At 43.9% G+C, this 14513-nt stretch overlaps 1 protein-coding gene across 4 annotated transcripts in view; it reads right to left on the bottom strand.

Annotated features, from left to right (window-relative positions):
* Positions 1 to 14513, bottom strand: part of INPP5B (inositol polyphosphate-5-phosphatase B) — a 75762-nt gene extending 61249 nt beyond the window's left edge. For 2 of the 4 annotated variants that reach the window (XM_075604760.1, XM_075604762.1), the window contains exons 1-4: positions 9443 to 9517; positions 6721 to 6818; positions 4829 to 4858; positions 4401 to 4511 (exon numbers count right to left, since the gene is read on the bottom strand). In XM_075604760.1, the coding sequence (XP_075460875.1) occupies positions 4401 to 4511; positions 4829 to 4858; positions 6721 to 6817 (238 nt within the window). In that variant the 5' untranslated portion in view covers position 6818; positions 9443 to 9517. Of the gene's footprint in view, positions 1 to 4400; positions 4512 to 4828; positions 4859 to 6720; positions 6819 to 9442; positions 9529 to 12597; positions 12649 to 14419 lie in introns of those variants that run through there. The other 2 variants (XM_075604765.1, XM_075604761.1) reach the window with 2 other exon arrangements.

Below are 14513 nucleotides of genomic sequence, written 5' to 3'. Positions count from 1 at the left end.
TTTTTGGGAGAAGCCACATGGTAATCCTAATTCTAACAGACAACATGGATTCCGAATCACTTCAATTCCATTTACACTTCAGCACAGGTGGCTCAATCATTGTCTCCCTGCTTCAGCACAGGTGGCTCAATCGACCTAGCCACTGATTGAGCCACCTGTGCTGAAGCAGGGATATCCTTAAAACCTGACATGTTGGGTGGGGGGTCTTGAGGACTGGAGTTGAGCACTTCATTGCTCTGCAGGTCTCCCGTCGAATATTAAGAATTATACAAACCTAGCAATGTACTTTATTTCTACAGATTATTTTCCATGTCCGAAAACAAATAGTAAAGAACAAAATCCAATGACTCAATTAGCAAAGGTATCAGGGCTCTTCAACCAGTTCTCCAAAGGGGACAGAAAAGCATTTAGCGTAAAAGGGCCACACGCTTATTATAATGTCATTTAGAAAGTGGACAATTATAATATTGCAACATTTGGTAAGTATAACACATGTGCCATCTGTATTTCCATTATCATAAATTACAAGTGTGCTTTAATGTAAAAATGGCACTTTGCTCCTGCTAATTTCATGCTGGGGCAGCTGAGAGTCTGAGGACCGCATCACAACCCTTCACAGGCCATATATTGCCTGCCGGCCACCGGTGGGAGAACCCAGGTTTATGGCATATAATCATGTAACAGGGAAAAGAAGTGGTGGTTTGGGGCTTGTAAATACATAGTATTGCATTTATCAAAGTCTCCAGACGATATAACCTGGTACAAAAACAGCACTAAAGTCATAAAGGGGAATACACATCAAAATGGAAGCCAGCGTATATTTGTTATAAATCAGTTGTTTTCCCAGTTTTGATGTATTACCGCACAGCTGTGTATCTGCTTCACTAATGTAAGAATATTAATAGGAGTTATTTTTATATAGCCCCAACCGCATAGACAGAGCCTTACAGTGGGAATATGGAGCCAATGTAAAACACAGGGAGTTATGTATACAATTAGAAATATTAACCCCATGGATGCCAAGGAGGTCAGCAATGCATACCAGAGCAATGCGAATGTATGGATATATTTGTTATATTTATAATGGTACTCTCTCCAACTTAACTTCACCCCTTAATCTGCTTTATCCGGGTAGTACAAAGGCACTGATACACACAGTCTACCCACAGACACACTGGTATATATGGTTGCACACTCACACACGTACACAGAGACCACACACGCTTATATACTGTACCATACTGCTGATGTATTTTGCAAGTCTGCACATGTATGCTTATATGAGTGCTGCGCCCTTGATTAGCTATAATATCATAAAGCAAAAGGGAGTCCCTGCTCCAAAGAGCTTACAATCTAATAGCATGATGGGAGACGTGCAGGCAGATTTCACGATTATGTAAAATGATCTGAATGAAAAAGGGGAAAGTTATGACCATGTGTATTATATACTGAGCAAGCTGACCTGTATCTACAATGCAGAATCCACGCACTTTGTTGTCACACATGTTACATAGTCCCCTAATGGTTAAAATTGGTCAGTGCGACTTGTTCTTTAACCGATTAAGTGCCAAACGATGTTTGCTGGCAGTGGCGTAACTAAGCCGTAAGGGACCCCCGAGCAACGTCCCGGCATCATGAGGTCGCTGCGTCATGTGTCCACGTGTTGTTGTGGAAACACAGCATCACATGAAGCCACAATGTCGATGAACGACGGCTGCTTTGTTACAGAAGAAGGAGAGGAGCGTGGGCCTCTGCAGCCGCTTGGGACGGGGTCATTAAGAGTCAGGAGGGAGGGTCCCGACTCCCTTTGGGCCCGGGCGGTAGTTATGCCACTGGTTGCTGGACCCTGGCATGCCAGCGGTTAAGTGGAGGAGGGTCTGCGTTCCTTTAGCAGCCAGGACTTGGGCCTCTTAAAGGTTTATACAGAACTCTGCCTGTCTTGGCCCTGGGAAAAGAAACAATCTCCCTTCTTAGCTAATAAGGAATTTGTTGACCTCTGGCATCTTGCTCTAAAAATAGATGGGAGATGTTACAAGCGCAAGTAGTCGCAAGTAACCCCTTCACTGCCAGAAGGCCCTGCAGCCATTCTACTGCCTAAAGACTTCTTCAGGCACTTCAATAAAACCCTACTTATAGTGTGGGAACGGTGTAACCACATACTCTGTCTTCCAATAAGAAACATTATAACCCCATCCACTAGTCTGTAATAATAATATTAAAATAATAAAGAATTTTTCCGTACATAGCGCTGACAGTGTAAGCAGAGCTGTACATATCATTTTGGAAGCACAATGAGTCCCTTGTCCCATCTCATTGTAGTGCCTGAGGCACAGGGAGATAAAGTGACTTCACCAAAGTCACGAGAAGCTGACCCCGTGGGTTGGACCAGGCTCCCCTGATTCAAAGTCAGTATCATTGTTTTCAGAGTCAGTGTCTTGACTCACTCCCACTCCTTCACTGTATACACGATAACCCTAATACATGTTATGATATTGTATGTGCTTTCTTGCTATGTATCCAAGCATGCTTCTGTACCATGGAGAAAAAACGCAATGTGTATCTATGCGAGAAAGACCATTTTGGCTCTACCTCAATGAAGACCTGCTATTTGCTAATGACCAAAACGATTATCCAACTGTAAAATAAATGTCTTAATGTTAACTTGTTAGGCCTGTACCAACAATAATGTTTTTTCTTATACAGTACATGTGGTAATGGAACAGTCCTATTATTGGTAAAAAAAATAAATACAAATAAATGTATAAAACCATATAGTTGATTTGTACCTTCAGGCTACACTATAGGTGCAAGGGAATTGCTTTATATAGGAATGGGTCATGGCATGGAAGGGTATATAATAGAAAGAATTCTGATTGGTTAAAGTACTAAAGAAGTAATTCCACGTGTGGGATTATTTGGAAATGTATACAGCCGGTCTTTGCTTATCCGCTGGAATCCTTCCCGCAAACCACCGTCAGATTGCGGGTCCAGGTTAATCCACGGCGGTGAGCATCAGATAAGCGTTTCCGACGTTGGATAATGCGTGCAGCATACTGCATCATGTGGCATTGGGTAAGCCATCCGACGGAAATCGGACCGTCGGATACCGAGGACCACCTGTATCTGGAACCAGGGGTCCTCTGAGTTGAAGAGTGCTATTTTCAGCTCTAAGGGCCACCCAAGTTGCAGATATTACTGCACAATTACACGTAGATTGTAAGCTCTTTGGGGCAGGGACTCCTTTCCCTAATGTTATTTTTACTGTATGTCTCAAGTGCTTATTCCCATTCTGTGTTGTATTATTATGTCACGTGTATTACTGCTGTGAAGCGCTACAGTATGTACCTGTATGGCGCTATATAAATAAAGATACACATACAATTAAAGGTGCAGGTGGTCTTCCAATAGGAAGTAGCAATATTATCGGTTCAGTCTTCCCATTGGTCAGTGACGCCACACAGATCGATATTACAGGAGCGACACCAGCAACTTTGCCAATAATTATCTCAGAAACCGGATACTCTCCGAAAATGAGATTCACACCATTCCGCTCAGCGGACCCCGGGGGTAACACATATGTTAAATTATCATTTGGGAGGGGGGGGGGGAAGGGGAAGAAATCACTGCTTTAACCCTTTGAATGCCCCATGGCGTAGTCACTACATGATGGAGACTGGAACTCTAGGGGCCCCATATCGTAGTCACGACGTACTTGATGCCACTGCACCGGGATCTGCGCTTACAGAGGCCCCGCACTCTTCCCCACAACACTTAAACTGACTGCTGCAGGGCCTCGGTAAGTGGCTCTTACCTTCTCTCTTGAGCTGGCATCTCCTCTGCAATCATGTGACGATGTGTCGCCATGACGATGTGACATCACATGACACCATATCACCATGACAACGTGATACCGCTTCACCATGACAACGCAACATAGCAGGAGGAGATGCTGCTCTGGAGAAGGCCCCGCCAAAACCCCACTGCACCAAGCCCCACAAAACTCCCAGCTGGCCCTGGATGTAGTGACTACGTCATACTCAAAGGGCCTGTTTTTTCCGGGTCAGATCGCGTCCTGCGTTCCCTGCGTTTCCGATCTAACCAGTGAGGAAACGGAGGCGGATCCCACCTCTTCCGTATCCTCCAAAAGGGCCGCCACGGTCATGTGACCACAATGAAAAGCGGTCACATGACTGCACTGTGCCTTAGGGGCACTCAGACACCACGAGCCCACTGGCACTGAAAGAGTTTAAGCAACATCATTTTCCTGTAGCACCAGTAAGATCTCTATGCACAGCCTGCATACACTGCCCGATATGACGATGCTGATGGGATTCTCTGCGTTGGTCACACAGAACATTAGGATTACTGCCTGTTACCTTGTAGTGGTAGTGTTGTGTTACCTTGTAGTGTCTGGTTGACTCTCTGCAGAAATTCCTGGGTGTGGGAACCAAATGGAAGCTGAATTTCCAGGTCGACACCTGGAGCTTTTATCCGCACACTGACATCCGAACCTGACAAGACGAGGATATACTTTGTAAGCAGGCGTTCCCATACAGACTAATCTTACCATTAAAAGATGCCACGGAACTGTCATTTGCCAGCGACGCATTGCAGGCCCTCCGGCACTGAAGGCGTTAACAAACAATAACTGTTACACAGTGATAGGGTATCCGGCAACCAAGAGGTTAAATTGATTGAGATCAAGGGAATATATTTGATACAGCTGCCCAATTCACAGAAGCATTGGAGGAAGTGAGAATTGAAACGCTTCCAAGAATTCTCTCCCATAAAATACAATAATAGTAACAGAATAATACACCTTGCTTACCGATAATGCGGAAACCTTTATATGGTGTCACTGTAAAATAAATGGAAAGGTTGGTTTAAAACAGCAGTCGTCTCTGATCACCATTTTGCCTTTTATTTTATTACATTCATTAATATAATCTATAATCTCTTCGTGCTCTTTCCAACTTTTAGAGCCCAATGCAGTCTAAAGGTTACCGTGGTAATCTGAAAAGATAAGAGTTTTAGAAAATCCAGATTTTAGCACGTAGGCCTCGTCCCCAGTTCACAGAAGCACAGAAGCATTTCCATGTAGGGGCGATGCTAAATAACTGATTTACAGATTCCTGATCTTTTGTAGACACTGTAAATTCAAATGCAGTGTTTCCATTTTCTAGCATTAAAGTTGCATTTGTGTGTATCCTACAAGATATTGCCGTGCTCCATAGATTTCCGGGACACGCCAGCCTTGGTTTGGGACATACCAGCGTGTGTTGCGATGCCTGGGTTGTGAAATGCTGCCGTAAGTCACATCCCCCTAAATAGTAGCAATTCATACTGCTCGACACTTTCTTAATTTTTTTTATCCTAACCTGAAGGAAGCTGCTCCGTGCTCCCCCAATGTTTGGGGACTCCCCCAACCTCATTTTCCAGGCTTCTGGCCCCGTCAGAATGTCTGCTGGATACAAAATGGCTGCAAGGACAATGCTGGCTCCAACAGCCAATAGAAAACTGCAACATCATTGGAAGATGATATCACAACTTTGTATTGCTGGCCACGCAGTCATATTTGTAGCTCTGTAGGACATATTTGTATGTTTTTGTTTAAAAAACAGCACAAGAAAAACAAACAAATATCTTGGGAACCGGACAGTCCCCAAACGTCTGAAGACCACAAATGAGCTCCAGGTTTCAGGTAAGTTTAAAAACAAACACATGTAAAGCGTGACTCTGGATCAGTGATTCCCAACAGTGGGTTTCGGAACCCTTAAAGCTGCAGTTCAGTCAATATCCTGATGTGTGGTTTTTTTAATAAATCAGTTCTGTAGTAAGAAAAAATACTTTTAGCATTTTCTGTTTTTAAAAAAACAACTTTGAAAGACCAATTTTCTTGTATTCTATTTTAACAGCCATTTGCTAAGGAACTGCCCCTTCATGTCCTGTCACAAGCCCTGGCACACCCCTTTGTCAGCCCTGCCCTCCCTCTAGCACATGTCAGTGCAGAAGTGCTCATGATTATTCATGAGCTTCCACTGAGTGACAGAGGCAGAATATAAACATATGCCAGCTCTAATTATGTCACCAAATTTCGCCTATCAATACATGGAGAACAAATTGACCTGCAGCTATTTCTTCTTTAGGTAATTAGAGATTGCACACATGAAACTATTGAAGTAAAAAAATAAATTAAAAAAAAAAAAAAAAAGAAGACTAAACTGCAGCTTTAAGGGTTCATGAGGTGTCTCCAAGAGGTTTCCCTAAAATAAATATGTAATGGCAGATTCCAGGCAGTATAGTGAGTTCCTGAGCCCGTGTGGGGATTGCACACTTAGTAAGGCCCCAAACTGCACCTTTGTGTGGGAGGTACAGCTGTCAATTACAGCAGGAGCTTTCAAAGTCGCACCCCACAATGCTTTGCATCCACAGTGGCAAGGCATTGTGGGGCGTCACTTTGTAAGCTCCCCCAGTAATTAATAGCTATACCCCCCATAATGTCTGCACACACTGAAGTGCAGTTTGGAGCCTTATTAAGCATTTTCCACCTCACTAGTTCAGGACAATATACTGCCTGGGATCGGTCACACAGTTTTGTTAGCGATAGTCTGATGAGTAGGCAATAAGATTTATTAATTAGGGGGTTGCAGAACATATATTTTCTATCATGGGGTGCACAATGTAAAAAAGGTTGGGAACCACTGGTCTATATTAACTCACCTTCCTCAATAGTGATCCCATCTACCAATGGGACTATCCAATCCAGTGTCACGTCCTCAGCGCTGATGGCCATCCTTCTGTGCTTGTATAAAAACATTCTGTGTAAATACAAGAGCACAACGGTGTTACTGCCAGCCCATACCTGCTGAATTACATGTGATGAATAGAGAACGATGAAAAAACGGAGCACAGCAAAGAGGGAGAAAACACCACGGCCAGACAGCGCCTAACGTAACAAGTGATTTATAAGGACATAAGTTAAAAAAGACAAAGAATCTTCTGATGCGTTTTGCACAAACCACAGGTGCTTTATCAAAGCTTATATGATAAAGCGCCTGGTGAGAAACGCGTCAGATGATTCTTTGTCCTTTTTACCTTTGGCCAAATAAAGTAAATCACTTTATATGTGACGCGCAGTCTGGCCGTGATTTGTTCTCCTTTTTGCTGTGCTCGGTTTTTTCTCATCGTTCTCGGTTCATGCCTCTTCTCTTTGGGAAGCACGCCAGTGAAGCTCCCTAGGGATGGTAATCTGTAAGTAGTCCTTCTATTGCCATTCAGACTGTGTTATTTATCGCTGCACGAGATGCCCACTCCTTAATGCCCATTATCTGAGGTGGGGGGTGAGGCTGGATTTCACCTGCACCCGGGGAAGCTGAGTGATCGGCCCTGGATGGCCGGGGGGATAGCTGGTTCCCTATACCCTTAGTATACTGTGCATTCTCAAGAGTGTAAAAGCACTTATTGCAAACACAGGCATTTAATTTATCAATTTACCTACTCGCCACTTCAATCAAGGGATGCACATACAGATTCTTTATTACTCACGTTATTTGTATAATTTACTTCTCGGTTGATACATTATCTTTGGAAGATTCATTGGATACCACACCAGGAATACTCTAATGCACTGAGGAGTGATTGTTTTCTCACAGTGACCTATCTTTGAATTACAAGTAACCACACAAGCCAAATACATCTTTCCAACTCAAACTACTTTCCTGCCTTGTTGCCAGTCGGAGTAAACAAGAACCTGGGGGGGAGGAGGCGCAGAGCAGGAAAATAAAGAATACGTTTAGGATCTAAGGCAAAAATCGAATTAAAATCCACTTGATAATGATTATCCAGTGTGGAATGGAAACGTGACCTAGTTGTATCTTGTATAATATGTAATAGCTGCTTTAATAACAATTAATAAGTACTCTTTTTTTCATGTATCACAAGTTTGACCTAAGAGTGAATACATTTTTAAGGTCTAATGGTAATGTAGCTGCCCTTGAAGTGGGGGTATCTGGTTCTAATCGCTGCTCCTTGAGAGCTATGCCAAGTCACTTTATCTCCTTTTGCCTCGGTGTTGCTTTATGAATGCCCATTATTCTGTCTAATTCACAGTAGACATCGCCACTTGCAGGATAGAGAGCAGAATGACACATTTGTCTGTCCTTTGATTCATACATAGTCATTTCCCCATGCCTTGCATGTAAAGGCAGATGTGCCAAACAAATAAGATTTCTTCCACATCTCTATTAACTCTTACAGGGACAAGGGGGACTAGAGATTGAGTGAACACTTGATTGACGAGCTCCCTCCACACATTCAGAGGGTAAAAATACAATTCTTCATTTTCCAAGGAACCAACGCAAATTACCGACCTTATTCTACGCTCTAGATCATTTGGTCGCGGACGTTTCGCTGTGAGACCAAAGGACCGCCGACACTTGACTGCAACTCACCTCGCCGCCGGGGCCTGTCGACATCGGCCGCTTCGCCACTAAGGTAAGTCCCTAACCTTAACCCTTACCCTAAAACCCACTCATGTTAATCCCTATTACTAATGCTACCCCTACCCTAAAAACCTTAACCCCTTAACCATCTACCCATACAAGTAAAACCCATAAAGTAAAACTCTTAAGTAACCATCTCCCCATACAAGTAAAACCCATGCAAGTAAAACCCCTAAAGTTAAACCCTTACCCTAACCACTAAAACCCCTAAAATTAATCCCCTACCTAACAGCTAAAACCCCAAAAAATTAATCCCCTACCTAACAACTAAAACCCCTAAAATTAATCCCCTACCTAACAGCTAAAATCCCTAAAGTTAATCCCCTACCTAACAGCTAAAACCCCTAAAGTTAATCCCCTACCTAACAGCTAAAACCCCTAAAGTTAATCCCCTACCTAACAGCTAAAACCCCTAAAGTTAATCCCCTACCTAACAGCTAAAATCCCTAAAATTAATCTCCTACCTAACAGCTAAAACCCCTAAAGTTAATCTCCTACCTAACAGCTAAAATCCCTAAAATTAATCTCCTACCTAACAGCTAAAACCCCTAAAATTAATCTCCTACCTAACAGCTAAAACCCCTAAAGTTAATCCCCTACCTAACAGCTAAAATCCCTAAAATTAATCCCCTACCTAACAGCTAAAACCCCTAAAATTAATCCTCATAGCACTAAAAACGTACCTTGCTGTAGAAGTGGTTGGCGGCGGAAGAGACTCCAGCGGCGGATTGGCTGCGGGCCCATCTGCGGCCGAACGCCTGCGGTCATTTGTTCACGTCGAAATGGCGGCCACCAACTGTCTCACTCCCCTTATTCTATATAAACGGAAGTGGAGTGAAGTCTATGGAGATGTTTGTAAGAAAATGGCCCACACCGCCGACCCGCTGTGCTGTGTATAGAATGACCTGCTCAGCCAGGTTCAGAATGCACCGGACACTTACGCTGCATCCTTCTTACACTCCACCAACCCCACCAGTCGGCTTTCATTGCTCTCGGGGGTAACCAGGACTCCTTGCACCGCATGGACGTTGCGATTAAGGAACACAAATAATCATTACTTCACGTCTCTGTCCATTTCTTGATTTCATTTTAACTTTTTATTTTCATTAATGCCAAGCAACAGCCCGCATTGCGCCGTCTCACGCAGAGGAAAGCACTGGATAGAGCAGTAATAATTACATGTTTAAACTGCATTCAATATAGTAAATAGCAACCGTCGGGCAAGAGTATTAATAAATGGAATTATTCCCTAAATAAGCTGCATTCTACAGTATGTGATCCTAACACGCACCATTGGTAAAATGTAAAAAAAAACAATAGTTGTTAGATAGTTGATGCATGAAATACAGAATATTGTAAGGAAGAAAGAAGTGTATTTAAAGGGTCTGTCCCTCTTAGGAAAACAGTGAACTATTTAAACGTTATAAAATCCCCATGGTAAACAAAAGCTTCACAATCTTTATCTAATGTCTTTTAGTGAAAAGACTTTCCGTCCTCAAAGCCACAAGACAATTGTTGTGTGTTTTTTTTGTTTGGTTCTTTGTTTGCAAAGTAATAATGAATCATCATTAGTCAATCAGATAAACACAAGTAGCTGATCTGCTTGAATTCAGTGTTCCCGGGGAGGGGGGGGGGGGGGGGAGGGGGAAATAGCAAAACTAATTTTTCATAAGGCAGAAATAAGTAAAACAGTAACTTTGGGGGTGATTGGGTCTTTTTAAGGAAGCTAATTGCACTGATAAGTTGCTTTATGGTTATTATTACTTCAGGTGCCTCATGCAGGGATTGTATATGGATGGGTCCCTCCCTTTTACCAATTACTATTTTTTACCCCCAAAATTATTTATTGTATTATTATTGATTGATTTTAGATAAGAGGAGCCTAAATCAAATTAAACTGGCTAGAGTACAATATTACACAACAATAAAAGTAGAACTGTTTGTATTCATTATTAAATTATACTTATTATGGCAATTATTTTATCAAATGTAACGCTCATAGAGGGTATTTTGTCTTGCAACGCTCACAAAGCGCTGTGATTGGCTGCGTAAATAAGACACGAATACATTACCAATATATATTCTATATGCATTAAAGATGCACTTTAAAAAAATATATATATGTATTCTTTTTGTTTTCATATATGCAGCCTTTGATTACCTTTACTTGAAAACTAATTACCTAAACTAACGATAGTTGTATTCTCCCGTGATCAATCAGATCCTGCTTCCCAGGGTTCACTAAATGGTTCAATTAATCCTTCAGTCAGTGTAACTCAGCAGCTACAATGTATTCTTATATTACTAAGGTAACATTGTCTATTGTTACAGTTTGCAACTCAAACAGCTCGGAATATTGGCAGCAAATTATCCCGAAGAGGAAAGTGTTACAAAGATATTGCACTGCTGGGCAAGTGTGCTAAAGCAGGGGTGTGCAAACTAAGGGGCGTGCCCCCCGGGGGGGGGGGGAGGGGTGCAGCGGTTGCAGAGGCCCCGCGCTCTTCCCCACGGCATTTAAATGAAATGATGGGGGAGAAGTGAGGCCTCTGTAACTCCCTTACCTGCTCTCTGTCGGCTCTTCAGCAACATGTCGCCATGGCAAAGCGGCGTCAAATGACGTGACGTCACGACCCGTGGCATCATTTGACACCGGGTCCTTGGAGAGGGGGGGGGGGCACGAATGCTGCGCCTGCCAGACAGGGGGGCGCAGCTCAGGAAGTTTGTGCACCCCATGTGCTAAAGCCTGCTATAGAAATCAAAGGATGCTCAGTATATTAAAACACATTAAAAGTGTGTACCCCTGAGGAAGTGAGCAGGTCTTGTGAAACGCGTAGGGTGATTAGTGGTTTGCTGGGAACAGAGGCCAATCATTGGAGGAGTTATGCGGTGCCTTTGAGTGAGTGTACGGAGTTTATGAGAGAAATCCAGGGTGCATCCAATGCGTCATCACGTCGCGACACGTTATACGTCATCGCGCGGCACCACGCAAGCCGGCCCTAACGGGAGGTGGAGTCTGGAAGTAGACGCAGAGCAGCTCGGCATCCCACGCTGAAACCAGAGCACCCTCATCTACACCATGCAGACCCACCGTGAGGCCAGGACACCAGCACACTTGATCTATTTGATCTACATGCGCATTTTTAACAGAGAATTTGTGAGTTTTTCTCTCTTCTCTTCCTTGCATTTATGCCAATCTTAATGGACTTCTATCCATTTTCACTCCAGAGCTAAGTATATATTTGACATCAGTTACCTTTGTACTGTACTCGCTCACATCTAGATCATTATCTAGATGCCATTAAGCACGGCCTGTGTTAATTTAATCCATTTAAAGTTTACAAGGCTGCACTTTATTGCACTTTATTTCACTGTACTTGTGAAAGAGTTTCACTGGGTATATTGTGTAGATCCTGTTCTATTGTGTATTCTGGTGCTGTTTTATTATATGCACGCACAAGTGGTGTTACTGCATTTACTGTAGTAGTTGTGAAGAAGGTTTACACCATTTTATTTTGTTGTTTTTCTCCTATCACTATTCAGCACAACACACTGAGGACCAGCGCCCAGGAGGACTTTTCTTCAACATATCTACAAGATGGATTTCTGGACAATCTGTGAGTCATCCAGGCTGCAGGACTTCAAATACGTAAAGGTGTTATTTTTTAATTGTATTGGGACATTCATTTGTTTATAGAATTCATCCTGTGGATATAGCGCTAAGTTGTGTATACTCCATCACATTAGAAATGGCATTAAAAAAAATGCTGTAAGTATTATCTAATAATACAGAACTGATTTATTTAACAAAAAAACAAAAAAAACCAACACATGTAGGATATTGCAGAGAATGCTCTTTTAAAAGGTTTAGCCATTAGCAAAGAAAATGATAGATTTTTTTAGTGAATTGGTTATGGATATAAGGATATAGTCCTCCTGGCTCAACTGTCCTGTATGACCGTGAGTAGGAAGCACCATTAATGTCCTCCTCCTTCTGCAGTACTCTGCTCACCTTAATCATCAATTACCAGTTTACCAAACTCTGCTCAATTTCTGCCAAGTTCACAAAAAATAAATCTAACATGAAGGATACAGCGATGCAATTCTCTCCGGGGGCCAGCGTCTCCTGGATAGCGATGGACTGGTCCATTGTATCACCTGAGAAATTCACCACTTCATTATTTTCATTACATTTGCCGCTTCCCAGCACTGCTTAGTAGATTATTGCAGGTGTTAACTGGCAGTCAAGGGGTTAAGGCAGTATAATATGTCTCATTTTGGCGGGGAGGGGGGAATAACTAAAAATAATTATATAAAATGTATTAACAGACAAAGGCTACCTAAAGGTATTGTTGAGAGAACAAGCAGGTAAGCACCGTGCATGCGCAGGCGCTCGCTCACGCTGGCCACACACATTGCAGCACTGTGTTTCATCACAGCCAGCGTGAGCGGGAGCGCCTGCTCAGCGTCACACTGGGCGAGGCCTAAGAGGCACAGGCCCGTTGATGCAAATGAAAGGGGAGTGCTCATTTTCTGTTCCCCTGCCGCGTCGCGGCCACGGCATCACAGCGCTGCAGAACCGCGTCTCCCCCAGATAAACGAACAATTAGAAAAGGACGTGACTAGCCTACTACATCAAGCGGCCCGTGGAGGGCCACACCTCATGACGGGGTAGCTGCGTCAAGAGGCAGCGAAAGGGTCAAATGCTTTCGAGTAGCGGTGAAAGTGCCAGATTTAAAAAAAAAAAAAAAAAAAGTGCTACGTGTACGAAACATTTGGGCAAAGTTTAACACAATGGGGGAGGGGGGGAGGGGGGAGAAGACACCAGTCTGCAATGCTTATGCAATGTTAGACAGGAAGCGAGAGAGAGTTTCTAAAATTGGGGGAGGGGGAAACGTGGAATTGTGAGCGAGTAAATAAAAAGTAGTACACACTCCCAAGGCAACGCGTTGCAGGCCCCTCGGGCAGTGAAAGTGTTAAGGCTCAGAAAACCAGGGGAAAACACAATGCATTAGAGAGAATAAAAAATGCTTGTTACTTTTCGCATGTGTAATATTAAAGGGACAGTCCCTCATAAAACTGTAGCCAATGGCAGATTAAGACCCTCTGGGGCCCCTAGGCACCAAACTTTGGGGGGCCTTTTCTCAAGGCGGCCCTCCTCCTGCAGCGTCATGTGATGTGTTGTCATGGCAATATGTCGCCATGTGATGTCACAGCATCAATTGACGTTGGTCTCCATGATAACACGAGCGGTAGGAGGAGGGCCGATCCGGAGAAGGTAAGCCACACCGCTCTCTCTCTTACACACACACTCTTACCTTGGGTGAGGTCCGGGGACTCTGCAGCTCCCTCCTCTGGTCGGGCGGATGTTGGATCCCGGCGCCGACAGGGAGAGGGAGAGTATGGCAGACAGTGACCGCGGGGCTGCTGCATGGGGAGCCGGGGAGCCGCAGCGCCGGCCCACCGCAACTTACAGGGGCCCCCTATCCTTGGGGGCCCCTAGACACGTGCATAGTGGGTAATCCGGCCCTGGCTGTAGTATGAGTCAGCCTCATGGGCTTCTCTGGTTCAAACACTACAAAAAACACTATCTACCACGTCTTGAGGTCTGGCACGCCAGAGACCCCATCGCTTAGTGGTTACGTCATGGGCTTTTTGCACGTTTGGTAGGGAAGACCGCGTTCGCGACCTAAACTAAGACTCCTCTTCCGTTCGCGTCAGCAGTGTGGCTGCGATCATGTGATCACACGATCGCGACATGTCAACCCCTCACTCAGAGGGTTAAACAGCTCGTCTGCTACCGTACAATATATTACAGGACGTTTAGTAACAATCCTGGGCATGAAACCCACTATCCCAGTCCCACCCAACCACACAGCAATGGGATAACAGAAGCACAGGCATTAAAGATGCTCCTTTACCGATCACGCCTACCAGACGGTTTCCTGGCAGCTGGGAAGCAGGCGGAGATGGTTTTCCTGTACGTCGGTGGACGGGCAGAGCCTGCGAGATTTC

Source organism: Ascaphus truei, chromosome 6 (assembly GCF_040206685.1).
Source record: "Ascaphus truei isolate aAscTru1 chromosome 6, aAscTru1.hap1, whole genome shotgun sequence".
Lineage (NCBI taxonomy): Eukaryota > Metazoa > Chordata > Amphibia > Anura > Ascaphidae > Ascaphus > Ascaphus truei.
Note: the sequence above shows the minus strand (reverse complement) of the source record. Positions and strands in the feature narration are given on the sequence as shown.